Source organism: Mustela lutreola, chromosome X, assembly GCF_030435805.1.
Source record: "Mustela lutreola isolate mMusLut2 chromosome X, mMusLut2.pri, whole genome shotgun sequence".
NCBI classification, from domain to species: Eukaryota; Metazoa; Chordata; class Mammalia; order Carnivora; family Mustelidae; genus Mustela; species Mustela lutreola.
In genome coordinates this window covers 34,203,013-34,230,921 of record NC_081308.1, presented here as the reverse complement: position 1 = coordinate 34,230,921, position 27,909 = coordinate 34,203,013, and the positions used below count along the sequence as shown (strand labels likewise).

Below are 27,909 nucleotides of genomic sequence, written 5' to 3'. Positions count from 1 at the left end.
CCTGGGATCGAGCCCCACATCGGGGTCTCTGCTCCGCAGGGAGCCTGCTTCCTCCTCTCTCTGCCTGCCTCTCTGCCTACTTGTGCTGTCTGTCAAATAAATAAATAAAATCTTAAAAAAAAAAAAAAGGAAAATACAGATCGCAGATAATCTATACTCCACCTATTGCTAAAATGCTTAAATCAAGCGTATGGATTCCATACTTTAGTACAAACCAGAGCATGAGATGGTCTGATGTCATCTCTTCTCCAGACCGAGTTTCTTCAATCCAGACAAGAAAGAAGGAAAGGAAGAATGCTCATTCAAAACAAGGAAGGAGAGAATAGGTGTTCATTTCCTCTTTTTTTTTTCTTGCAAATGACGTTGTTTTCAAGGCTTTGCTGAAATCTTTCTGCCTCTAGCCTGCAATAGTATGAAGCTTCTATTTTCGCAGCCAATGATACATCCTGCTCATGATAAATGATTCAAGCTTCTGAAATGTCCATAAAGAAGTCTGACCCTTTGGCTTTTGCACCACCCAAGGTTATTTCGGTAGGGTGGGCACATGCATGGAAGGGTGGGCGTGCGCATGGAGGGGTGGGCCCATGCGTGGAGGGCTGTGGCAGCGCGTAAGATGATCCACTCCCAATCCCATGGAGCAAGGCGAAGTGGAAATATGTGCGTAGAAGCTTACACGATAAGCAAAGAACAAAACACAGTAATTTGTAATGATTCTATTTATTAATACATGTATCACAAATGTTCACAATATCAATGCATTCTTGTTGGCATGCTAGACAGAGGCATTGTTTAAGATCTTCTAAAAATATTTTGACTTTAGTTCCCCCTTTACACTCATTTTTAAACTGATTTGCTGAGGTCCTCGATGTCCGTAATGTTGATGCAAAGAAAAAAATACAGAAAGAAGTAAAGGAACACAAGAGCAATTAATTGGGGAAGAACAGAAGTGATACTATTTCCTTCACAGGAGGCGACAATACAGCTTGGTAAAAGGATTATATAGGTTTCATCCAAAAGTCATGGGGGTCACTAAACCGTCCACACGTGCCCAGGCATGTAACAATAATGAGTCAGGAGGCCACCTAACGCTCAACTGTGTCCTTCATGCGTGATGCAGGCTTTTTTCTCCTCACGGATGGTTACTGATGTTTCTCTACATATCTTAGGCAGCCTGAAGAAGGTAGGAACAGAGTCTTAGTAAAGGGAAAACCAAACCAAAAGGAGATTAAGCCAAAAGAACAGAGCGCTATCAGCCTATCTACATCAAGGGGTATGGGGTTTCACTCATGATGAAGGGTGAGCGGGAACCTTCCACACTCCATGCAGGGCCCAGCGGGGCCAGGGGTGGTGTGATAACCAGTCACCTACAATGAGCTACAGTCGGACCAAGTACAGATGGAGGAGCTGGCACGCAGGGGGCCTCAGGTGGGGTCCACTAGGACTGGATGCAGGGAACCTGGCTACACTCTGGCACGACGGGGCTTCACAAAATGGAACGCTACACGGGATGCGGGCTGGAAGGCGGAGTGGAGACCGCGTGGGCAGGTCACTGGGGTACTGGCTGGGGGATTAGGGAGCGTGGGGTGGGTGTGTTAGGTGCTGTGCTCTAACATCCTCTGGAAGTCTTTCGGAGAGTGCTGTGGTTCGTTTTTAAGACAGGTCTCTCATTCCATCGTGCTTGAAAGACTGGGGGAGAAATGAAAACAAGTGAGTGACTTAACAGGGACTTGAAGGGAACAAGCTACAGGGAGCATTCAGATGTTTCATACCCCGGCCCCCTCCCCCGCCCCTGAGCCACAGAAGCGAGGTTTCAGCGCATGCGCAGGTGGTGCCGAGCTCAAGTAGCTAAGTGGCTGGGCGGAACCCTTGCCCCTCTGCAGGGCAGCATGTGCCCCAGAGGGAAAACCCTGAAATTAAACACTTCTGCATGCACTCACCTTCTCCTTACACCATCTCATACTGGTTGGCCGTGATGAACCGGGACAGACAGCAGGCCAGCAGCATGCCAATCAGCTGTTTCCAGGAGAGAAAGGAAGACACAGTCTGAAGTCCCTGAACTGCACACTTCTTTGACCCCCTCCCCAGATTAATTTTTAATAACCAAGGGCTTTTGTATGCAAATAAGGAAAGGGGCACTAACGAGAAAGATCAAATGTGATTTCACTGGTGAGATCCACGACTTACAGAGTCTGACCACTAGGGCAGGACAACTGGAGTTTCCAGAACTGGCCATAAGGTTCCAGTCTAGCATGCTCTGGCTGCTTAAAAACAACTTTTGACACATAAGCAGTATTACGATTGGTCCATATGTAAAGAGAGTAGGAGAAAAAAATGGAAGGACCACAGAATCAGCAAGGTATGCCCCAAAAGGCCAAACACGCTCATTCGGAAGATATCTCAACACAGTGTGATCCCTTAGGCATTCATGGCCAATAGGATCATCACTCTTTCATTGAGGCAATGAGACGCTATTCTTGACTGAGTTTGCCAGTTGAGGTAAGAAAGCCATGGCTTGAGAGCTGTAGGTGTTGGATTATGGGAAAAGGGACATCAAGGCTTAAACTTCTCTTTGTCTCTAACCATGTAGATATTTTCGGCCTACATCTTGGTTTCCACTAAGACATGCGGACTCTGATGCTCTGGGGGCTGGCGCCCAATGCTGGTGCGTCCACAAGCCTTCCGGGTGAGAGAAACAATTTATCCAGGCCACGTGGTCGCCCTTATTTTACAGGTGGGACACATGCAGCCACAGCACGTCCCACTGCGGCTCAGGGCAACCCCTGAAACACGGCTACCTCTCTTGCTGAAATCCCAGATTCTTAGCTTCATTTTTAAAAGTAAAACTAACCTGTGAAATATAAAAACCATAAGTTCCATGAGGTGAAGAAAAATCACCACCTTATTGGACTTCCCCTATCTCCTACCAAGGCTTGGGCTACCATCATTTTTGTGCCATAAAACATATAGTATCCTGCCTAAACCACCAAATCACCACAGGAACCATGGCTGTAACCTCCAGAATTCTGGGCCACATGACACAAATTAACTGCCCCCCCCCCAACTGACTGTAAGGACTTTGAACCTTATAGTTTCTCCCTTTTCATTAGAACTGCTAATTTCTGGAGCCAACGTACACCAGAACACACGTGATACTTTTTAAGAGGGGAGGGGTGGGGAAGGAGAGAAAGTGCAGGTAGGGAGGGGTAAAGGGAGAGGGAGAGAGAGAATCTCAAGCAGGCTCTACACCCTGCACAGAGCCCCACTTGGGGGTTAATCTCATGACCCTGAGATCATGACCAAAGCCGAAACCGAGTCACACGCTTAACCAAATCAGTCACCCAGGCGCCCCTAACACACTTGATTCTCCTAAAAATCAGATTTGGGCCAAAAAAACAAGCATGAGACATACAGCATTTTCAAGTGTATTAAGCTATTTAACCCTCACCATATCCCCGTACAATATTATCATCCCAACCTTCGAGATAAGAAAACGGGCTCAGGGGACATTAAACGATTTTCCCCCAAACCACATTGGTAGCTCACATAGAGCTTAAGTTTCCACCCTCTTTCCCATCAGAGGACAGCCTCTTCCCTTGCCGCCCACTTCTATAGCTCAGCCTGGACCTTGCCCTTTCCAGAATCGCTCCTCGGTTTCACGCTGAGGGCTCCCTCCTGCCTTGCCCTGCAAACTCTGGATGGAGGGGTTTCAGTGGGCATCTCTTTATTTGATTTCAAGTTCCTAAACTCTTTTTTGTTGTAAAGCTGATCCGTTTCGTGTTTCCCTGTTGAGCTCATGTGTGCTGGAAGCACTTCGGAGAGTTACCACCCCACTAAGAGGCTGGCAGTGCTCCCATAATTCAATGCTTTCCGATGCTCCTGGCCTCCATGGCAGTGCTTGAGCCACACAGCCAGAAGACTCCTTAGGATGCTTACCTATGTCTTGTATCTAAAATCTCTGCTTTCAGGGAAGGATAGCATGTGCTTCCACCTCCCCCGCCCCGCCCCGCCCCAAACAGGAATAGCATCATTCTTAAGCACTGGACATACTTTGTCAGATAAACAAGAACTTCTTAAAATATGGCTACAAATGAAAGCGACTTGCTTTTAAACTTACTGTAGTTTACCCTGAAACTAATAATATGTGTTAATTAAACTGAATGAAAATTTAAAAAATTTTTTTAAAAAAGATGTTTTTCAAAAAATAAAAAACCAAACCTGACCAAACCAAACCAAACCAAACCAAAAACCTTACTGTGTTTTCTATTTCTCGGGCAAGAACATACCTTCTGTTTGCCCACAGAAGAAGACAGATTTTTAAAGTTATTTTTTAACATCTACTAAGAAATTTGTTTTCCTTAAAAAAAAAAAAAAAAAAGCATCCTGAACTGAGGATCATAGAAGCTATTTGAAAACAGTATTTTACACACACTGGCTTTTATTTTATTTAATTCTAGTGTAAGAAAAACTAGGATTTGGGGTGTAGTAGGCATTTTGGGATTCTTCACAGGGTTGTGGATTTCAAATTTGCTCTCATGTTTTTACCATATTTGAGAGAAACTTCACCCTCCTGCCTCCATTAAGTACCAAGTTAATGGAAAGTCAGGAGCTGGGCGGGGAGGGTCCCATACTTCATAGCAGCTGTTACCGGGTGATTTCTGGGTACGTGACAGGGAGCTGTTTAGCCAAAGTCAGGGCCTCTGCCTCAGTGTGAGTCAGGACAAACACCTGCGTGACACTAGACCCAGTTCCTCTCTCTGTAGCCAGAAAAGCCCAGCCTTATTTTGACAAAACCTTGTTTCACACTAATTGTATGGGAAAAGCCCCTCAAAGAGTCTTGCTGGTGTGTAGCAAGGCTGCAGGAAGCAGGCACTGGGCCAGACTTCTGCTTTAAGCCCCGGATAGAGAGGGAAAAGGGGGGCTGGTCTCTCATGCTGGAACTCCTCAGGATGGGGACCCCAGAGCCACCCCTCGCCATTCCCGTGGCCGGTGAAAGGCCTGCTGTCTGACGGCCTCCAGAGTTTCAGATCAGATTATTTATACTTCGTTGACGAAGACTTTATAATTCATCTTCATCTAGTTTTTTTTGAGGTTATATTTTATTTTTACCACTGTCTGCCTTGTTAGTACTATATTCTGCTTTCTTTTGCGTCATGGGGACCTCTAGGACATTTTGCCGCTTCCAGAACTGAGAAGCCAGAGAGGCGGAGAGAGAAGAAAGGGCCTCTACTTAACAGAAGGCTGACTCCAGACTTCGTAAAGGCCCTCCCACAGAGACAGCCTGCGAGGTCTGAATGCTGTGAAGCTCGAGCGACATGGGTTGCCTCACAGGGGCCCTGCAAGTCACCAGGGACCCGGCAGATGCCAAGAGGTGGGAGAGAGGAGCGCGAGAGAGGTGGGGCCCAGGTCAGCAAAGACTAGAGAGGTAAGGGGCGATGGGCCGAGGGCACTGTCCCTGCCATCGCCATGGGAGGTAAAGGTGGCCCAATTCCTGATTCCTGTCCACAGAGAGGACAGCAGAGTTGTAAAGGCTACTTTCTGAACAAGCAAGCGACAAGCAATAGGTCAAAAGCTTAGATCCTTGTAATGCGGGGGTGGGGGGGGGGGTTGTGCGGATGACCGAGGTGGGGGTTCCGTGTCATTGGCATGGGCCAAGGAATCTGGTTTGACATAAAACTGTATAAATGCTATTCAGGACCATCTCGGGCTCTGAAGATACTAGGGAAATAAGTAAAGAGCTCCGTTAGCCTTCTTTGGCCACATCTCATCAAGGCTGTGAACAGCTTTGTCCAGACCTCTACATGGAAAAAGTCAGCAAGTTCCAGAAGAGAGTTCCTTACTCATAATGAATCATCCCAGTAGCCTGTGCGTCCCGGGGGAGGCCCCGAAGGGGTGCGGGTCAGGCGATGGATGGATAGGAGGAGGATCTGTATTTTTTGATGAGTACCTTTTCCCTTTCAATTTCACAGACTCCCCCATTTTGTTATAAAAGCACAGAACAAGTTCCCTTTAGGTGCTTCCTGAGGCAAAAACAAAGGTGATCTCTGGTGGCAAAAGCAATCTGGGTGGAGAGGTCAGAATTATAAGCTTGGATCTTGAGCCCAGACTCAAGCAAGCCACTCAACTGTCCACTTCTGGAAAATCGCTCTACTGTCCCCATTCAGGACTATTCTGTGATGTGGAGGATTAATCCAGCCTAACACGTTCCACGTCCAGCAAGGCTGTGTGTTTGTGTACACTAGATGTGGGAGTGTTGCCACTCCCCATTTGCAACCCACAGTAGAAGCCAACCAAGGTCAAGGGCAGCGTCACAAATGGAGTAAGTGTCAGACACCCTCAGCTTTGGCACTGGGTCATGTTAAGGGCGGGAGATGGGGTGCCCTCCACAAGGGCACATGTGCACACACTCACACTCTGCCTGTGTGTGTCTCCCTCTCCAAGCTGTCTTGAGTGAGAGAGGCTGCCAAAAATGCAGGGAAGAGGTAGCCTATCCAAACACTCAACTTCCTGCTAGGAATGAATTTAAAGGGAGCAGGACCTGCCCATCGAGTGTAGACAAATGGGTTTTCCCTTGATAGGGCTCAGGCCATGGGAGCCTGTAAGAGAAACATGAAATGTCTGCGCAAATCCTGCTGCCCAGAACAGAACTCAAGGGCTTTCAGTTGGCTAAAGGAGCTAACCAGGGACAGAGGTTTTGTGCAGTCTGTGGAAAGGCTCGGCTCGGCCGCCTTGTACTCTATAGTACCTTTCCTTTCCGACACAACAGATGAGCAAGGCCAGTTCTTTTCCACAGACGATAGTGTGGCTGTGGATCAGCAGAGCAGGCGAGGGGAAGGGCAAGGAGTGGGTGGAGGTGGGTGAGGAAAGAGGAGGAGGAAGGGAGAGGAGAGGCAGAGGGCAGAGAGAGAGCGAGAATGCGTGACAGAGCTCTGTTCTTTCCTACCGACTTTGGCCTCTCCTCAGTAGAACCTCCTTTAGTACAGGAGGGCCAAGACGTCAGCCAACATGACTGATTCACCTAAATCAGCCAACGTTCGCTAGGTTTTGCTCTGGTACTAGTCCTAAAAATTCTGAGCACAAAATTCTGGCTAAAGCTTTGGTTCTGGGTCATTGACCAGGACCAGTGTGGCTGGTTCTTCCTGAATTGGCAGCTGGTAAGTGGCCGCCGCTGTCCCAGAAAGGCCTTGGATCTACTGGTATCTGGAAGCCAACCTCAGCTGCCGGGAACCCCAGGGCTCCTAGCACATCCCACTAGTGAAAGGCAGCTAGGGCTCTTCTTTGCCTGCTTCCAGCCGAGCATGGCAGGTCTCAAGTCTCCACCTCACTGCCTCTGTCTGGTCCTGCGGGTGAATGGGATTGGCTAGGCGATGCCCCTGGGCTTTGTGTTCTGTTGTCTTAACCCAGCAACGATGTGGTACTTTGATGAGCCCTAAAATCTCTGCAGAGTTTCTGTGTGGGGGTTCCCTCAGGGACACTGGCCCCTCTCTCACTGCCCCAGAGGGCCACAGAGCAAACTCCACAATCCCCACGTTGGGCATTTCTTCAAGGTTAGGACAGACAGTTTCATGCTCATCAAGCGATTTGTCTAAAGTAGAAATGCCTCCCCTCCCCTTCATAGGGAAGCATGAGAGAGAAGAAGAGAGGTCTTCATCGGATTCTTCATGACCTGGCTCACTTCACTAATGAAAACAGGAGAATCACCCATGCCCCTTATGGCCGGGCAGGAATATTCTTAGATCACATAACTTTTTATCCATGAGATTCCAGGCTCTGTGAGGCTCCCTTCTCCTCATGGAGAGAGTACTGGCATCAGGTCCCTTTGTGGTTCTAGGAGAGCCATTAGGGGAAACTTCACCTGTATTCCTTCCTCTGAGGGGACTGCTGTCCCCGGCCACCAAGCACACGTCTGGCCTGTCAGTGACATCAACATGACCCCGCATATACATGCACAGATGAATATGCAAGCTCCCCAGTGCACCTTGCACGTCTAGCTCGGACGTGGGTCCCGGATCCCCTGACACATCTCTTGACCTTTATAGATGCCTCCCTGAAACACAATAGTTGTCGGAAGAAAGTCTGGGGCAGCAACTCTTTGGGAAACATCTCTGGAGACGAAATGGCATGGTTTGTGGTGCCATCTTGGTTTGCATGTTGGCATGTTGAGGGTGTAATTCCCTTCATGGGCTGCCAACAATGAAGAAGCATGGTAAAAGACCACAAGGAGCACACACTCCCGTGGGATGAGTCCACATGCTTTTGTGAGATGAAATGTCACCTAGGTTTTCGTCACTGCTGAGGAAGAAGTTTTGTCAACTGACCTGCGGTGAAACCCTTTCTTTGCAAAAACTACTAGGGCCATGTTCTAGTCCTTGATCTAAGTGAGGGTGACACACATATATATGTTCACATTGTGCTGGTTTGTTAAGCTGTGCATTTATAATTTACGTACTTTTCCGTCTATGTGTATTTCAATTAAAACGTTTGAAGAACGAACTTGGCTAGAATGAACGTGCGCCTACACTGCTAGGCAGGAAGGAAGGAAGTGCGGGGGGCAGGGAAAAGGTAAGTATAGTCCGAGAGAGCAAAGGTGGAATTCAGGCAGGGGAAATTAGAGTGGTGGAAACATTACCGAGAGAACGTTAATTGGGCTTTGTTGGAAAAATGATCTGTTGGTCTGAAAAAATTTGGAGTTAAACATACACCAAGTTTTCATTTGGTTGTTAAGTATACATGCCAACCCTCCCACCCAGAGCTCTGTCGTCGCAGTAATGTGACCATTTGGCCGGGAGATCAGACGCCTGTGGGGTACTAAGCTGCCGGGCTGAGGTGGGCCAAAGTTGAGAGTCCGCTTAATCGTGTTCTATCCATGAGTCTGCGTGGCGCACTTCGCTGGCAGAATGACTTCTCCTGTTATTTTAGAGAGGCTGGATGGAGATAAAGGGCTGCACAATTTCAAAGACAAGAATTCCGTTTCCATCGTAAGGAACCGTAGTCAAACTTAGGATGAAAGTAATGAGCGCCAGACAAAGTTCGCTAACTGTAGGCTTGCATAATCAACAGGAACGAAGAACAAAACAGGGACAGGTCAACCAGGAAAAAAGAGCCTCCCCCAAACCCAGATCAGCCATTTGACGTTTCGAGTTGTTTATGCTCCAATTAAGCCAGCGCTTGGTTCAGTTAACCTCCATTTGACCTACAGAAGCAGCAAGTTGTTTTCTGGAGCTAGTCATTAGTTGAACTGTAACCGATATTCCCTTGATGGCAAAACTTCATTTAAGTTGAAGAAGAAAAATCAATAAACAGATGACCTGAGGACTAATGAGCAAGGAGCTAACCCCATCTATCAGCCTCTCCCAAGGCCCAGGGGGGCCAGGCAGGGAGCCCGGCGAAGGAAGCCAGGGCAGGAGGCTGGGGAAGGCCAGGCCTGACCGCACAATTACACAGCCTACCTGGGAGAACGCAATTCCAAAAGCCACTCCGGCGATGATTCCCATGTTGGTCTCCATGAAACTGGTCACCAGATCATAACAACCCTGCAAACAGAGAGAGAGAGAGAGAGAGAGAGAGAGTGTGTGTCAGGGCCTCAAAGACACATTTCACACCCAGGCCAGACTGAGCTGTGTTAACCTGCAACCCTAGCCAATATACACTCCAACCCGCAGTCGGCAAATCCAGCTGCCTCTCACCCTAGGAACTCGCTAGCATTCTGTCCAAACTCAAAAAAAGGAAAATTTCGAACATAAGTAAAGGTACAGAGAGTAGTACTGTGACCTCCCGAGTGACCCTTTCTCTAACCTTACAATGAACATGTAGCCAATCTGGTTTCATTTAAATCTCAGCTCTCCTCCCCTGGCTGGTCTATTTTAAAACAAGTCCCAGATATGTCGTTTCATCCAGAAATGTTTCAGCAGTAGGATGAAGTGTAGCAGGACATCTGTCAGACCTATGAAACAAACCCGCAGACTTCGACCGTACAGAAGCATTCCACATCCTTGCACAGGAAGACTCAGAATAATAAACATGGTTACTAGCATTTTGATAACAAGTGACACAATCTTAGAAAAGTAAGTGAAATCATCAGGTTGTGGGGTGGTGAATGCCTACTACCTTTATTGTGTTTTGGGGTTTTTCCTAAGGAGACGATTAAGCTTTTTTTTTTTTTAAACACGGAAAAACCTATGTTTTATAGTCCTCCTTTCCATAAATTTACTATGGGACCTTGAACAAGTCACATCTCCTTTTTTTTTTTTTTTAAGATTTATTTATTTTGAGAGGGGGGAGACAGTGGGGGGAATGGCAGAGGGAGAGGAGGAGAGAGAGAGAATCTCAAGCAGACTCCCTGAGATCAGGACCTGAGCTGAAACCAAGAGTCGGACGCCTAACTGGCTGAGTCACCAAGGCGTTCCCTCACTTCTCCTTTCTAGGTGTCAATAACTTCGTCCATAAAATGAAGTGAATTTTCCTTTCACATACAATGAAATCTCCAAATGCTGTGATTAAAACCAACACCCATTTTTTTTTAAATTTTAAAGATTTTATTTATTTGTCAGAGAGAGAGAGGGAGCGACAGTGAGCACTGGCAGACAGAATGGCAGACAGAGACAGAGGAAGAAGCAGGCTCCCCGCCGAGCAAGGAGCCCGATGCGGGACTCGATCCCAGGACGCCAGGATCATGACCTGAGCCGAAGGCAGCTGCTCAACCAACTGAGCCACCCAGGTGTCCCAAAACCAACACCCATTTTATCAATTTCAATGTTAGTGTAATACTGATAAAGTCAATCACCTTTCTTTAAAATAAATGATCTGGCTGGAGTTCAACCAGGTTGCTAAATAAGTTTGTTTGCTGTTGTTATTTGGGATTACATTTTATCAACCTGGTCCAAGTAGGAAACACCAAATTTTGTGTATCGCCCATAATGCAAAGGCACAAGCTGACTCTTCCTGTTAAACGCCTCACAGGTTGAATTCTCTCTCTCTCTCTCTCTCTCTGTGTGTGTGTGTGTGTGTGTGTGTGTGTGTGTGTTTATATGTATATTTATTTGAAACTGGGCCAAGTCAGCCTAGATTTCTGAACTGACTTATATAGTCTCAGAAGACATGTTTTTTTTTTTCTAGTTTTCTGAAAAACGGCTTCTACTTGAATATATGTCTGCAGAAACCAAGACATTAATTTTATAAACAGGGTAAAAAGAATTCTTGTTTATCAAGAAAGGCACACTAAATTGCAATGATATCTGAAGACCACACACACACACACAAAGAAGAAACCATGTCTCCCACACTGGAATTCAAAATTACCAATTTAACATTTCTCAGAGCTTAGGAAAATTCTACCAGTGCTGTAGCTTCTAATAAGTGATATTTTATGCGTCTGCAGTCTGTCTGCAGAGAAGTGTGTTGACTTAGCAGCAGCGCTCTGACAACGTGCTTTCAGTGCAATGGGCCGACTGTACTCCTTGGTTAGCTGATGCAAATGTGAAGCCTGGAGGCGGGTGGGAAAGGAAATCTGCTTCTACTCATGAGAGATTTTGAAATTTGATTCTCCCTTTGTAGTAGAAGACTGCTTGCTGATTTCATTTTTACTAGTGAAAGTATCTGTCACACTACTTTTCAAAAGGTAGTGGAAGGGAGAGCAGGTTGGGTTAGGAAGAACTCAATGCAAGAAGAGACATGGGTATTGGAACACTTTCCCGGACGGTACTGGCTAGGGCTGTGTTTTGCCCAGGTGGCCATCATGACCTTATCTTCTCCCCCCCCCACTGATGGTTGGGCTGAGAGATGAAGTTCATTCAGTCCAACGCCAGTGGTAGGTCACCTCAAGATACGGAAACCCAAACCCAACAATAAAGACCAGAGAAAAGCAAGGCAGGTGATTTTTCTCACTCTATAATATACATTGGCATAGGTATTTTTCCTATGAACTTCAATTCTGCATGTAAGCGGAATATATTTTTCTGACATATGATTTCTGTTCCGTTTGTAGGAGACTCGGAGCAGAGTCAATCACATTTTTGGTAAGCCCACTCCAACCAGCAAGAGCAACTGGAAACATGCATCTCTGCCATTAGTGCAACTGTGACAAAATCGTTCTCTCTCAACGTTGCTCCTCAAAGTGGAGATCTTCCAGGGGCAGCAGTATCCCCTGAGAATTTGCTAGAAATGCAGAATCTGAGGCCTCCCTCCAGACTTCCTCCATCAGAATCTGCCAAATCCCTGGGTTATTCATTTTTAATGAATTTTAATGAATGTGACCACTATCTCTAGAGTTTCAGCTGCCCATTAAAGCTTGAGGAACACTCTTCTAGAAGAAAAGTTCTCCCATGGCTTTTCATTCTAAAGAAGACAGCAAATTAATGAATCCTATCAGTAGGACGGTTCCTTAAAATGAAGAGATGAAAGTGATTTCGCTTCTTTGCCATTGTGTAAACAGTGTACGATCAAGGTTGAAATCAATACTTTCCGCCTCTGGATTCCTCTGTTTATGAGGTGGGACCCATGAGCCCATTCTCCAGATCTCAGCTCAGATCTGCAGAGGGCAAGGCCATGTTTACATTCTACCTCATGTTTCCTACTACACTGTGATCTTATCTGCCCACAACAATCTCTTTTCATTTCCTCAAATGAAAGCCTGGTGGTCAGGCATGAGAGAAACCTACAGAGACCTGCTAAGTGTCCTAGGAAACATTCAGAAACAGAACAGGTCCTTTGCTTGCCCTCTCTGCATGTCGAAACCAACACAGTCACGGATGGGAAATATCTCTCTTGCCCTCGCTCTTAAAAAAAATGTCAAGAATTCGAGGGAGCAGGGGCCCAGTTAGTGCTGTCAGCCACGTGAACTGCAGACGTTTCAACATCCTGCTGGCAAAAACAAAATAAATCCTTTCCCCTACACAAAAAAATAAATATCCTGTTTAGCTAGTCTCACCTCCCTCCTGCTTCTCTCCCAGGGACTTGAACAAGGCAGGTTGCACAGGCTGCCAGGTGAGAGCCAAGAGTCATCTTTCAGTGCTATTAAATCGTAGGGTTCAAGACATGAAAGGATCCACAGGGATTAAGAATGTGTGTATTCTAGACAGCACGATTCCGTGGAACTACAGGGGCAGTGCTTAAGCCTCCTGGGGGAGGGAGTCAGGAGAGGGGGGTTAACATTTATGAGTGTTTCCCATTAGGTATTCACCCTAGCCCTATCTCCTGCGTTTTACAGGTGAGGCCTCCGAGACTTAGACCTGGGCCTTCATTTGTCTCAGAGGTCCCCATGGGCATGAAATGAGCCTCAGTAGGCAAATGTCACTCTTTCCTCATTTCTCCACAGAGAAAGCCAGGTTGAAGTTAAACCCCCTTTCCAGGTATCTGAGTTGTCCCGGAAAATGTAAATCAAGCAGGATGGGCGTGTGGGGGGGGGGAGACAGGGATTGAGGTCACTTTGCAGGTTATCAATGAATGAAATGGAAAAAAAAATGGTGCCCTATCTTTCTTTCTGGGAAGAATTCTAAAGATCATAGAGATGCACTATAGGATAGGATTCCGAACATGCCTTTGAAGACTAACAAAGATCTTCCCTCTGAGGATATGCTACATCATTCTTGATAAAGGACAGTGTGGTAGAGAGGGAGACAAACCTCACCACCTCCCTGGTGCTGTTTGCACTGTAGCTGACATTGAACATCACACTTAATGTTTCTCTGGTCCTTACTCAGGGCCAGGCCCTGTGTTGTAGCAACTATCTCGTTCTGTCCTCCTGCTGATCCTAAGAGGCAGGAATGATCATCCCCTTTTGTAGCTGAGAAAAAATGAGAAAATATGACTGAGAAAGGTCACCCCTAGTAGGTGGCTAAGCCGGAATTGAAACTGGAGTTGGACGCCATAGCCCATGCCCCTGAATTTTAGATCCCCAACTTTCACAAAGGGAAAGGAAGTTTGGGGGTAAAAAAAGATGACCCAGTCTGATGGGTGCTGCATCCACAAACAACCTCCTGGGGCTCTGTCATGCTCGGACCTCACTGCCTTGGAGCTGGGTATGCTCGGAGCTTCGTAAAATGGCAGCATGAGGACATCTCTGGGGGCTCAGTGGGGCTGCCCATGAAGAGACCAGAAGTCACCTTACCAATGAGACACAAAGGAAGGCTCAACCTTTGGGTTCATAAGAAAATTCCAAGAGGAAAAGATGTCTTCTTAGCTAAGACAAGAAGCAGTCAGCACAAAACATCTGACCGCATTGCATCCATAACAGGTCATAAGCCCAGAATGACACAATGAACTTCTAGAACGTCAACAATGCTTTGCAGCATTTATGCTACAAATACCAACATTAAATGGGTAAAATACAGAAGCCATCTCTTAACGTTCTCATCTTGAGAGGATGGCTACTGTCTATGAATTATTCAGCAGTTGGCCCAGATCGCATCAAGAGTTGAAGACCTTGGAAGAATAGAATTTTATCTGAGTCAGAAAAGAAAACTGACCTGATGGCTGCATAACAGCAGGTGAAGTCAACAGAGGGTTGGTGTTTTCCTCCCTTCTGTTCTACCAAAACATATTTTCTATGTGGCATTTCTCTAAATCTTTCAGACTACGGACACAGCCTTCAAACCTGTCTTATCATGCCTTCACCCTATTCTCTGTGAAGTGGAAGACAGAATTGGTCTTCCTTCTGATGACTGAAATTCTATTTCCCTCATTTTCACTACCGACTACCTTTCCAATGTCTTTTAGCCAGTTCTCTCTCTCTCTCTCTCTCTCTCTCTGATTTCTTTGGGAGTCAGGATGCTGACAGTGAGTTGAAGCGGAGTTGCTGATTTCTTTTCCTCAAGCAGAGAATACCTTAAAATAAAGGCCACCATCCTGACAGAAGCAGATGTTGTCTGTCAACTCTCATCCCCCTTCGTGCTAAGGACTGGCACCCAGCTGTGAAGAACCCCATGTTTAGAAGGTAGATTGAGCAGGAGAAAGACAGCCAGGAAGAAGAAAGGCCACAGTCCCTGTCTGACATCAGCCCAGGTGAGCAGGAACCGTTGCTCAACCTCCCTCTCGGTGCCTGGTTTCTTTCTGCTGAGTCACAGGAGCTCCTTCAGCAGTGGATGGCCTCGGGTGCCTCGTCCCAGACAGGGAAGGGCCCCAGGGAAAGACTCCGCCCTCTCGCCAAGACTACCATTTCTGATCCATTTGACACAGTTTCACAGAAGCACACCCACCAAAAGCCCCCCGGCCTCCAGCCCCCTCAGCCTTCACCATGGATCCCGTCAGGGCTGAGAGCAAGCCTACCTTCTGGTTCACTTTGGTGGCAGCCACGGTCAGATTGTGCAGGTCCTGGGGGTTGCAGTCGGTTTCATTCATGCAGCAGCTCGGGGGGATGCCGTGCTCCAGGAAGTAGGGGCTGGTGCTCCAGTTGGTGTAGTTCTGCACGCCGCAGCAGCTCAGCTGTCAAGGGGGCAAGGGCGTGAATCCAAGTGTGCGGATCACAGACATCGTGCTCTCCTGCCCCACCACCCCGCGTGCGCCATTTCGACGAGGAACTTGGGCCAAGACCCTAAGTCAACAGGCACAGCTTTGGTGAGGAAAGGTGAGCTCCACGAATGCTCGTACTCACTGGGAAGCCTGCCTGAACTGAGAGAAGGAAGCCAGCCCCAGACTGCATATGGTGTTGGCTTTCTTACCACGTCCACAAAGTAAAGCTGGGTTCTCTGGCCTGGCTCCGCACGGAAATCACCTGTGTGGACTGGCTGCTATTCCAGGTATGGAGCGACTAAACCAGGCTTCTTGGTGGGGAAGCCAAGATAAGAAAGGCTTTAAAAAGCTCTTTTTAAGGCTTATAGATCATAGGATCTATGCCAATAAGCAAATGGTTAAGGGTGGGGAGGAAGAGAGTGCTGGCGTTGGTAAACTGTGTGTTGCCATCTGCTCTTACCAGTGAGAATTTGGGGGGACATGGCCATGCCTAGCCCTTCACAGACTACAGTTGCTTGTGTGCCTCCAGAACAGAGCTGTGTAGTCGTGACACAGACTGACGGCATGGCCCTCAAAGCCTAAAACAGTGACCACAGGACCCTTTCCAGAAAAAGTGTGCTAGCCTCTGACGTAGAGAATGTTAGAGGAAATGGGGCAAAAGTAGAAATGAATTACTGAATCTGGGTAAAGTGTATATGGTTTCTTATACTCTGCTGTCAAGTTTTCTGGTAAGTTTGGAAGGTTCTCAAAATGCCAACAACAACAACAAAATAAAATAAAAATACTGCTGCTGAAGTAAAACACAAAGGAAAACACAGAACCCGCACCCCATCCAAAAAGCTCCCTAGGTGATCCAGCTGAAGCGGGAGGATTCGGCACCAGCATCTGTCCCCCTGAGCACCTCCCGGTAGGGGACAGCTACTTCCCTCAGCTCCTCGGCAAAGCACCAGGCAGCCTGGGGCACTCCCACTCCTGCCTTGGCTTCTCCTAGGCCCACCGTTCACCCCCACCACACTGCCCAAGCCAGTAAACACAGCTCACCAGAGCGCTCCACTCAGTCTGAAGAAACCACTTCCAGAATGCCAGCCTTTGGGTGCCAGTGCTAAGCAAGGCTGCTGTACCTTGAGTACCTCCTTTCTAAGGCTTTGGGTGTTAAGGGCAAGCTAGCTTTCCTTGGGAGGCTCCTAATTCATACTGATGAAAGGCCAGCCACAGGCACTGGTTCCCTTGATGCTAATTACCCGGATAACTGGACCCTGGACAAAGACTGGGTGTGAACTCTTGGCAATGGAAGTGGAGGACAGAAGTCAGTAGCAAGTGCCGATGGCCCCACGCCCCCAGTACCCCCAAGTCTGAGGCCTGACGTCACTTACGCTGCGCTGCACGTGATCCACTGCCCGGCTCCTCTCGTCATTGCCGTTGTAATTCTGCATGGCATCCGTGTAAGTCCTCAGGAAGGTGTCCTTGATCTGCAGAAGGCAGGGAGGAATACGATTCTGGTCCACCGCCACCCAGATGGACTCAGATTTGTACCGAATTCTACCCCAAAATGGCCTCTTCTGAAAAATCTCTGAATCAATGTAGGCTAGGGGGTGGGGGTGGAATGCCCTGTTTTCTGAGACGAAAAATCTCAGGAAATCCGCTGAGGGATTTATTAGCTCGGGAATTTAAAAAAAAAAAAAAAAAAAGGTTTTCCTCATCTGTAATCCAAAGAAAGAAGTCTGCCTCGTGGCCAGCTTCTGAAAGAGCCGTGAGAGTGAGTCCCAACCTCAGGCCTGGCTTTTCTCCTGATTTTCTTCAAATTGATTGATGGCCATCGTTCTGTCTGTAACTTTTCCTGCCCTCGCTCATAAGAATAACAAAGGGCAGGCCACTAGGGGCGGGAAGACTGATGGCGCTGTGACCAGACACGGATCGCTGTTCTAGCATACAGGAGTGGGGCAAAACCAGCCTGCACTTAACCTGTCTTTATCGAGGCCAAAAAGAGAGGCAGAAGGACGTGAACTTTTCTTGTTACGAGGTAGTTCACAAAACCCTCTTCCTCCTCCGGGAGCACATTTGGCCGAGGGTTAACTTTCAAGCTCTCTGTTCCCCTGGAAACCCACTGAAGGGGGCATGTCAGGTGTGTTACCATGCAACTCCCCACGTCTGGTGAGACTGCCCCCGACTGCCAAAATGACCCTGGAGGGGGAGGACGGCAGATGACAGTAATGGCCTGGTGGGAAGCGGTGGGCTGAGTACGGCGCCAGTCTCACAGAGGCAGGCACCTTGTGGAAATACCGGGCGCTCTGCCCGTGGACCAGTGGACACTAGTCCCTTGGAGCTTCTAAGCCAAGGTGGATACTGCACCTGGCTGTGTCCTCATTTCACTGCACCTGCACGGTTTCTGTGGGCTGGGCAGGGGCACACGGAGTAAACCCCGGGCCACTGTGAAGACTTCCGCTGGAGAAACAAGCCCTTTGCCCCTTGTCAAAGGGTGGCACCCCATCCCCACCTCCCACTCCACTCAGGGTGTCAGAGGCACGGGTGCAAGCTGGATGAGGGTGTCCAGGCCCTGGGTATCCCTCCTCCTGCCCCCCGGGGAGCCCAGTCACGGCAGCATATGGGAGGAGAGTGGGCAGGGGCTCAGCTGTGTCTGGAGTTCACACATGCGTCAGGGGCACCTCTGGGGCCGTGGAGGTCAGGACCTCATCAGGTTTCACCTCGCCTGACAATAAAAATGGGGAGTCTAATTCCAGATGCAGCACCCGTACAAAATGGGTTCTAGAAGTCGGCCTCGACACCCGAGATCTCACCTCTGGTGAGAGGAAAACCAGAGCAATGGGGAAAGGGGTAGAAGGCGCCACGAGCTAGCTCACTGGGAACCGAACTTGGCCAAGCACAGAAACAGGGCCTAGGACAGATCATGCCAGACTTTCAACAGCCTCGGTGCGTTTTCCATCTTTAACTTGCTTCCCCACCGCCCCTTTCTAACACATGCATCCCGACTTCTGGCTTTACTGCTATTTACAGGGCACAATACCAGACCGTGGGGGGAGTTAGCTTCAGGGTAGCACGTACCCTGTCTGACCTGTCACCACTATACATGTCTGACAGGGGACAACGTGGTGGCTACAGACAGCATGATGGCATCTTGTCTCTGCCTGAGTGTCTACCCATTGTCTCAATAGAGCAGCCCCAGTGACAGTCCATGGGAGGAGGGCCACACAGGATGCAAAACAGCCAGCAATGTCCTTGAAACCACAGTTACGATCACAAAACAGCATTCAGAATTCTTTTTCTCCAGCCTCCGAAGTCTAAACCTATTACATGTCACTTCGAAACAAAGCCACGCAGGGGTGTCAGATCATGATGGTCCTTTCCTCTATTCCCCTCGCCACCACAGAGTAGCAGGGCTCCTCACTCCTGGGCTGGCAAGGGGTGGCTGCCAGGGCTCTGGGGAGGGAAGAGGGGAGTGTTAGCTGTTTGGGGGAAATCAAGAAATCACAGAAATCTCGTTATATAGACACCCACTTGGGCCTTTTGCCGAAGCTGCTGGCTTTTTTTTTTTTTTTTTAAGATTCCATTTATTTATTTGATAGAGATCACAAGTAGGCAGAAAGGCAGGCAGAGAGAGAGGAAGGGAAGCAGGCTCCCTGCTGAGCAGAGAGCCCGATGTGAGGCTCGATCCCAGGACCCTGGGATCATGACCCGAGCCAAAGGCAGAGGCTTTTACCCACTGAGCCACCCAGGTTGCCCCCGAAGCTGCTGTTTTTAAAAGAGTATATATGATCGACAGCGAAGGTCACTGCTTTAAAACAAGGTGGAGAATCACTTCCTGCAGGAGCTCTTTCACAGAATGGAGTGAGGATCCACACCTAAGGTTTCGAGTCTGGTGAAATTCCTGCGTTTAGATTTTTTATGGGCATTTCACCCCCTATGAAGTGAGACCGTCGGTGACACAGCTAACCTCGCTGTGCCCCTCACACATTATAAGAGGCTTTAAAAGTCCTCGTCCCAGAAGACCCTCTAACTGCGTTCTCTGTTCTGCGTATACTTACCTCATGACGGAACACGAATCCAGAAATGCCGGCAACCAGCTCAGCCAGGAACACCAGCGACAGAAACATGGCATACTGAAAATCAAGCACACGGGGACAAAGGCAGACACGTCAGGATTGGGGTGAGGGCTCCTTTGGGGTTAAGGTGACTTCGCCATTTCAGGGAACCGCACAGATCCTCACCTCCCCCAGCCAAAGCGGAGAAAAAGTTTAAAAATACTCTTGTCCAGATTTCCCTACATGAGCCTCAATATAGAAATGTGTCTGTTTAATATGCAGAAGTGTTGTGGGCCACACACGCTGAGAAGAGCTCATCCGCAGACTCAGCTCAACCAGGAGAAATGTGGAAGGGCTTTTTATAACTCAGGTAGCTACTGTTTTTGATGTTAGAATTAGGGAGCAAGAAGGTACGCTGGGAGGAAAAGATAAGGAGGTCACGGTTCTGCCCTGTCTAGGGGGGTCCTTCTGACCACCTGCCCCATGGCGGTCAGCTGGCGTCCGCAGGCACCCTCCAGCTGCGTTCTGCAAGCTGAGCGTAGTCCCTCCACCCACGGACCCCTAGGAGCCCATTTCGTTTCCCAGCTTTTCCATCGCTGGGAAGATGTCCTTTCTCTCGGCCACAGTACTTGTAACTTCCACTCCCTGATGCTAGCGTGGCTTTCAGGAGATCGGAGAACCAGCCCAGCCTTGCTCCTAGGCAAGGGCCCTTTGGATGTGGGACCACAGCCCTGACGTGAACCTACTGCTTCTCTTCGTTTGGGTGAATCCCTGCAGTTTTCTTCAGCACGTCTCCTAAAATGGCTTCAGACCCCCTTTGTTTGCAACCGTATGGAGCTCCTGCTGACAGAGAGCCCTGAATGCACACAGGTCCACGTTCTTCCTCGATGTGGTAATTGGGCTTGAGTGCAGCACTTAGAGCCAGGGCCAGGGGCCTACTTTTCTCTCCAGCTCTGCACAGCATGTGGGGTTGATAGTGTTTAAAAAGCTAGTAAGCTACATGACTGTAAGTATCTGAAACCCTTAGTGCTTCTTATTCATTTCATGCTTCCCGTACTTTCCAAGTTAATTGTGTGTTTGTGTGTTTGTGTGTGTGTGTGCGCACGTGTGCGCTTACTTCAGGGATAAATTACATGGTACTTATGAGACATTAAGGGTTTCCATTTTTGTGCCTTTGAAAAGCAGATAAAAGGAAAGAGAAGGGATTCTTTTCCTACAAGGCATATGTCTTACAATCTGTTTCTTCTCATCTCAAAATGAAATACAACAGTCCTGAATGTTTGGAATGGTCCTAGGTGATGCTGTAGAATTTGGATAGACTCGACATGGTCACATTACTTACTTTAGAGTGTACATATGTGCACAGGATCATAAATTATTTTTCTCGGCCAGTGGCACATATGTTAAAAGGAGGAAAGACTGGCTTAAAAGGCCAGTTTTGTTCGAAACCTTAACAAAAGTCTCTATACACACTTATAGCACAGCCAGTAAAACAGCAAACATAGTTCTGAGTAGAATGCTCCATGTACATGACCTTGGTCTCTCAACTTAGTACACAATGCAGTGAGAAGCAGATGTGACTCCGCAGAGAGTCTCACACCAGGCCTACAACCCACCAGAAAGTCCTGTGGGAAAGTAACCATCAGGAGGCAGGGGAACAAAGGACAATTGACCACATGGTCAGAAGTTTATGGTTTAGGTCCTAGCTTTGTCGTGGGCTAACTCTTAGGAAAGAGGCAGCCACACTGGGCCTCCATAAAGTGGAAGCAGTTATTTTCAGTTGCTTTGCAATTAATGAGGTTAAATGAGGACCATTAAATTCTAGACTGACAGTTAATCAAGTGATCTCTGCTCTTGTCTGCCAGATCAGCAATTTCCTGTCTCTGGGAAGTTCCCTGTTTCCAGAAGCTTCCAGAGAACAGCTGCTTCTCCTTCAGAAGACCTTGGCCAAAAGCCTACTGGTGAAAGCTTGTACTAAAGTACAAGTGGTAGGGGTCGGGTTTTCTCCATGTGAAAATACTATAGTAGACAGAGTTCGGGCTTTGGAAGGTGACATGTGTGGGTTCCAGTTCCAGCTGTCCCCACACTAGCTGGGTGAAGCTGGGCAGGTTATGCACTCAGTATGGCATCTAGCAGAGAAAAGGAACTGATTTTTTTTCAAAGACCAAAGCCAAAAACTAAATGAAACCCCCCCCAAACTTTTCCCCAAAGGCTCAGGGAGCTCACGAGTGGTAGGAGAAAAAGGCAGAGTGGTTTGGAGTGTGCTTTAGCAGAGTCCAGCGCACTCTTTCATACATAGGGACAGAGGCCCAGAGAGGTTACATCCCTGACATTAAAGACCTAAACCAGGTCTCCTACCTTCTTGTTTGGACAGGTGGATTCTTAGCCATCTTTCTTTTCTATGCCTCTGAGACGAATTCTCCCCCTGCTACGCATTGTACTAAATGGGAGGCTCTCCGCCCCTGCTGTAGCATCAAATCACCTGGAGAGCTTTGGAGAATGTGGTGCCAGGGCCCCCCCCCCCCCAAACATTCTGGTTCAGCTGGCTGGAGGTGGGACCCCTCGCAAAAGTGTTTTTGAAAAGCTGTCCAGGTGATGGAAGAAGGCATGCAGAGTTGAGGACTAGACCAAAAGAGATGCCGGTGCTTGGAAGAAGCTCTAGAAGGTGGACCCAGGAGTGGAATGGCAGGTGACAGCAGCAGAAATGCCTCTGTATGGCCTCACTGTGGTTCTTCCACCAACCTGGAAGAATCCATGCTGGCCAGGCCATTGGCCTCCTGCCTGGTCTGCAGAACGGAAGGGGCCAGAGCAACCACTACCTCCACAGAGTTGTCGAGAGAGACTGCTCAGTGCCACTTGGGAAGGTGGTTCCTTTGCAGTGAGTCACCCTCTCCCCCATATCTGTCACTAGAGGGTATTCAATGTCACCCTAACCTAGAGCTAACCACAGCACTGAGGGGCTCTTCACTCTCCCCTTTCACAAAATGAGGCGTCTGAAAGAAATGTCTTTGAACAAAGTGTTCTTTTGAGGAGAGGCCTTTGCTACCTCTGATCTATAAAATCCTTTAACATTAACACTCATCGATGAAGAGCATTGGGTGGTGAGTGGACAATTAGGCAAGGAGTCTACCCAAAAAATTAAGAATCATGGTAACAGCCTTGTGACAGCCTGCCCCTTACCCTTTGGGAAATATCATGCTGTGTGTGTCCTATTGCAGTAAAGGTGCCCAGCCCTGGGCCTGGTAGCCAACAGTTGGCACAGCATCAACCCTCTGTTGAGGGTTGGGGGGAGCTCTGGCTGAGCTGCTCTCATAGCTCTGAGCCGGAGTACACAGGTTGAGAGAAGAACGTGCCCATGCAGCCAAGCATGGCCAAGTTCAAGGAGGCAGAAGGTATTTCTACAGTGGGAACCTAAAGCCGAAAGGCTGTTGATGTTCCAGAGGCTGCCCTGCCCACCAAAGCTGCACGTCACACACCTGAAGAGATTTCTAAGAAGCAGTTCAGAACGAGACCAAGGCATTGTGCCAAGAGGATATAAATGGCTTCTGGAAATCATAGGCCACTGCTTTGTCACTACCTACCTCGAGGCACCAGAACCAGAATTTTTGGTGCCAGGCTGTGTTTGCGGTTATTTTGTCCTCTACGGGAGTAAAGGGTGGATTAGGTAAGAGTCTGGACTAAAATTAGCGTCCATGCGTATTGGCTCGTGGGTGGCTTTAAGATGGGCCATGTCGCTTTCATGTGATTTAAATTTTTTCACAAAGTTGTTGAAAGAGCAGCATTATGTTGTGACAGACTCACCAGTTTCAGCATCCACGGGCTACCACGGCAGGTCGCGAAGCATCCAAACAGGCCAAAAACCACGATAGTGGTGCCAGTTCCAATGAGCACGTAGGGAGCATTTGTGGAGTTCTCAGCAATCAGGGAGATGTAGGTGCCCAGAGTGAGTTTTCCCCAGACTCCAACAGCCAACAGGATCACCCCAGTGATCTGAAAAGGCAGTGGGGGGAGGGGAGAAAAGGGACTATGAAACTGTGTAGATGACAATCAACGCCATGATGGGGCCTGGATGTGAAGACTCACATTTCCGTGGGCAAATGGCTTTCCCGCAGGAGCCCCTGAAGCAGTGGGAAGTGTCATTCAAGCCACCCCAGACTGAAGACACTGGGTTTTGAACAATTAGATCTGGCCCTTACACAAAGCCATATGCGGTTACCACATGGATTGGAAGTCTAGCCGACAACAAGAAACCTTTTTTGAAAGCTGTTTGTGAAAAATGCATGTTCATGCTAATACTGATCTGAGAGCCCTCCCGGGCCTGGTCAGAGAGCCACCACCCAATGCCAAGCTGCACATAAAGGCCAATAAGAATGTGGGCTGCCCTCTTCAACGGCGCATGTGGATATGGTACGTTTTAAGGACAATTTGCATGATGTTTTAAGGAGCAAGATGATTTTCTTGTCCTGTTAGAACAAAGATCTTTACAAAAGCAAAACATCCAAAGTATTTTTGAATCCCTATCAACACACTGCCTTTTTTCCAGTGATTTATTCAACATAAAATAACAGAAAAATCTGAATTGTTCCTGGAATTAGATTTAATGCAATTTGGCAAATCCCACTGATTGGTTCAAAGGAAACTGCCACAGCATGTCTGAACTGCCAGACCTTGCATCAGCCAGGACCTTACTTTCGGGAACAGACTTTGGGCCACGTCACACCTTACCCTCTACCTGTAGCAGGCCACACGACCCAGCGGCTTCAGCTGCTAAAGCCAGAGGTTGACTTTGTGTCTCTATCCCTCAGCGGGTCTCGACTTCAGTTTTCCAATAGCTTAGCCACTCGTTCACACAGATAGTCCTCTAAATGCCACCTCTTCTGACACCTTGTGAGGCTCAAAAGAAGCCTGGGTGTCCAAGGGAGCCCTTTCCCAAGTTCTGTCCCACTCTATCGCCCGATGTCCTATAGCAAATGCCTCAGCTTCCTGTCCAGCCTGGCCGTTCGAGGGAGGAGGCGTGGTGAGAAACAGGAGCAAAGCAGTAGGGTACAAATCAACACCCACTTTGTGAAGGTCTCCCCTGTCCATCAACACACTGTCCCAAGTGTGTGCTACAAAAGGAAGCAAACAGTGGGGTCAGTAAAGATGCCCGTGCCTCTTTCCTGTACACTCCGAAAAGCCCCGCGGTCTGGAGCCACGGAGATTCACTATCAGACTGTTTCTCTTTGCGGCGCGCTTACCCATTTGGAGGAAGGGATCTGCGGGAAAAACAAGAGCTTGGTGATATTTCCCTATCCCCACCCCAGTCGCCTCTCTACTCTCTAGAACCATCACCATGAAAGAATTAAAAGCTTCCAATCAGCAAAGGATTGAGGGACTGGTGCTAGTTTTATAAGGGGAAGGTGGATGAACGTGGAGAAAGCATTTGACACTAATACTAGGAAGAACGTGGCCCAGCAGAGGTCTACCGCCCTTGAAAAGTTCCAATGGGGGATGCTTCCCTTAGTTAAGAAAACCCAGGATGGAGCCTACCCCGCGTTTCAAGTCCTCTGCTGACACCTGGTGGTTGCTAAAGAAAGTAGCTGGCTTGAACAGCCTCTTCGGCCACAGGGAAGCATAAAATGGAAACGTAAAATGCTTTTAATGCACCAGAAGCAAAATTTGAGAATCAACTCTCCGCTCATTAGGAGTGAGAACGCAGTGACCATTAGGGAGAAAGGAGAGTGCCTGGGCTACCTTTTATGTCCCAGTGCCAAACACGGCCATTTCATCTCTCTGAGTCTTAGTACCTCTGCCTCATAAGAGTCTTTCAAATATCACACACTGACAAAACTTCTCCATCAGGTGGATATTGTGAGGGACCTTAAAATAAACCAGAGAAAAACCTACTCCTCTACTTCCCACTTCTACCATTATCTGCCTAGCGCTGTAAATGTCACGGTGCCAAGGTACTAATCAAAACCAAGAATTCAGTTCAGCCGGGCACTGTTTAGGCTGAAGACACGCCTCCTCTCCAGACTTGCTCTTTCACGTGACTGGGATTCATCATGCTTCAGACACACGTCGTTGGGATGCGGTGGCTTTAGTAACCAAAGAGAAGTCAGATGGCTTAGATTTCTGTGACCACTTTATACAGTGCACTTGCTACCACAACAAATATTATATGCGGTATATCAAAGTTAATCTAAATCCAGATTTTAAGGGTAATGGTGTTAACATTTTGATCTCTTTTCTCCTTTCAAAAAGTAATTCTTCTGAAGGCCCCCATTGCTTTGTGTAAGACAGTGCTGTCTGGTAAATTACAAAACTTATAACATCAACTTCGTTAAAATGTTCATAAAATGTCAATTATATTAAAATTAAAGAGCTATCTTTGCATACCTCAGAGGTGCCTCTTAAAGATTGCCCATGGGAACAAAGAAACACAACACTGTGGGCCCCACATTGTGTGGGAGAAAAGCCATCCAGTATCTTGACCTAGACCAAGTCAGTCATCCTCTAAGGAGCTCTTTCTCCTAATGACGTGGAGACTGGCACAGATGGGCCCCATCCGTCACCTGTCTGCTTGGAATCGAAGAACAGCCCAGAGAGAAAAGGCCTTCTCCAGTGTTGCTCTTCTCATATTCAGACATCCCCGATGGCCCAACTCTGTGTTTGGAAAGCCGAACCCCACAAACACACAAGGCCTTACGCATACATCGAAGCCACCTGTGTACCGCATCTCCCTCCCTCCTCCTCAGGCGCTCTGTGCGGTCTGGTAAAATGGAGCTGTTCTCTCTGTATTTCCTGTGCTTTACTACTTCTCAACCTTTGCTCATGACGATCCTCTTAGTGAGAATTCTTCCCATTCTTATCACCACCTGTCTACCTCCTTAACTCGTATGGCGTACTGTACCCACTCCTCCCGGTCTCCTTACACAGAACTTACTCTGTACTACGCCGCTGTCATGTGCTGCCCTCTCATTCCCTCCCCCCCATACACATCCAGGACCATGACACGCCCCCACCCCATTTGAGGGCAGGAGATGTGTCTTGCACATGATCAGTAGCCAGTACATGTCTGCTGAATGAACGAATGAATGAATGGACAGGCAATGGTGGATGTGAGAAGGGACAAGAAGTGTCCTGCTAACCATCGACTTGCTATACTCTGAATCTCTCTGAAAGAGAGCCCTCAGAATTGGTACAGGCGTTGTCATCTACAAGCATGCGACGAAAATGCCAGGCAGTTGAAGGAAAAAAAAGACAAGCCAAGGGCTGAAACACAAACTCGTACTTTCTCTCATTTTGTCTACTATAATAACACTTCTCACCAAGGATAAGAAACCTACAAGGACGAGCCTAAGTCAAAAGTCATTGTTATACAGTGTGTGATTTTTTTTCTGTTCCTGTCAACACACACACACACACACACACACACACACGTGCATGCTCTCCACTACGTGCACCTGTATAAGCACCCATAGGGTGAAAAGCAATGCTCAGGCTCCTCTCACACACCTCTTCCACTTTTGGTCACCATGAATAGGCTCAGGGCTCACCGAAGCAATTTTGGGTTGAGCTCCTCAGAGCCCTGCAATTTCTAAACCCATCAGTGTGTCGCTGATATAGCTTTTTAGGAAGCTTTGCTTTTTTCTCAGAAGACCCCATGAGCAAGCAGCCAACATGGCGCCTCAAGAGGGGACAGATCAGAGCCTATAGGTCAGAGCCTACACGAGTGCCCTGGGGAAGGTGCCGCCCCCACCTCACACACGCCCATGTCAACCACGAGTCAGGAGGGCAGGCCTGGCACCCTGCTCAGGAGTAGTAGCCAGGCTGTGGCACAGGGTCTCCTTTCATTCCTAGCCTGTCATGGCGGCTTGACATTTTGTGTACTTCTGGTGCAGTTCAGACAGAGTATGTGGGTAATAGAGTACTTGTGACTACCTGTACTTTAGGCTTAGTGAGGAGACCATGAAAGCTACAATGGTAGCACCAGAAAAGGTAGATCAGAACTAGAAAATGTGATGGCTCACATTACCTTGAAATCTCACTGAGAGGATACTATGGGTAGGTTGGCCAATATTGCATGGGGTGTCCAAAATGCTGTGGAAGAGATTTCCCGACGTCCATTCTCATTTGGAAGGAGATACTGGGGGAGCGATGGCAGAGATCCGTGTGGTCCTTTGCCTCCCACCAGGCCAACATGCCCACAGGCATCTCACTGGGGCCCACCGCCTCTCCTGCACACGGACCACAGCCTTCTGACTGAGCAACGGCAGTGGCACCTCTCACGCCCAAGAAAGGCTGAGCCAGGTTTGGGGCTGATGGAGCCAAGTCCCTGCCCTCTTTATTTCCTTAATTGCATGAAATACAAAGGCCCTTGGGTCACTGTTGGCATAATGTGTATCTGTTCTTGTAGGTAGGGCTCATGAACCCATGTATTATGCAATGA

The 27,909-nt window shown here is 48.1% G+C and overlaps 1 protein-coding gene across 1 annotated transcript in view; it reads right to left on the bottom strand.

Moving 5' to 3' along the window:
* Positions 1-701: 701 nt before the first annotated feature.
* The window catches only part of TSPAN7 (tetraspanin 7), a 122,033-nt gene continuing 94,825 nt past the window's right edge, over positions 702-27,909 (bottom strand). Inside the window, exons 2-8 of the mRNA XM_059157597.1 lie at positions 23,280-23,468; positions 19,482-19,556; positions 16,815-16,910; positions 15,259-15,414; positions 9,447-9,530; positions 1,938-2,013; positions 702-1,686 (exon numbers count right to left, since the gene is read on the bottom strand). Coding sequence (XP_059013580.1) covers positions 1,945-2,013; positions 9,447-9,530; positions 15,259-15,414; positions 16,815-16,910; positions 19,482-19,556; positions 23,280-23,468 — 669 coding nt within the window. The 3' untranslated portion in view covers positions 702-1,686; positions 1,938-1,944. The remainder of the gene's footprint in view (positions 1,687-1,937; positions 2,014-9,446; positions 9,531-15,258; positions 15,415-16,814; positions 16,911-19,481; positions 19,557-23,279; positions 23,469-27,909) is intronic.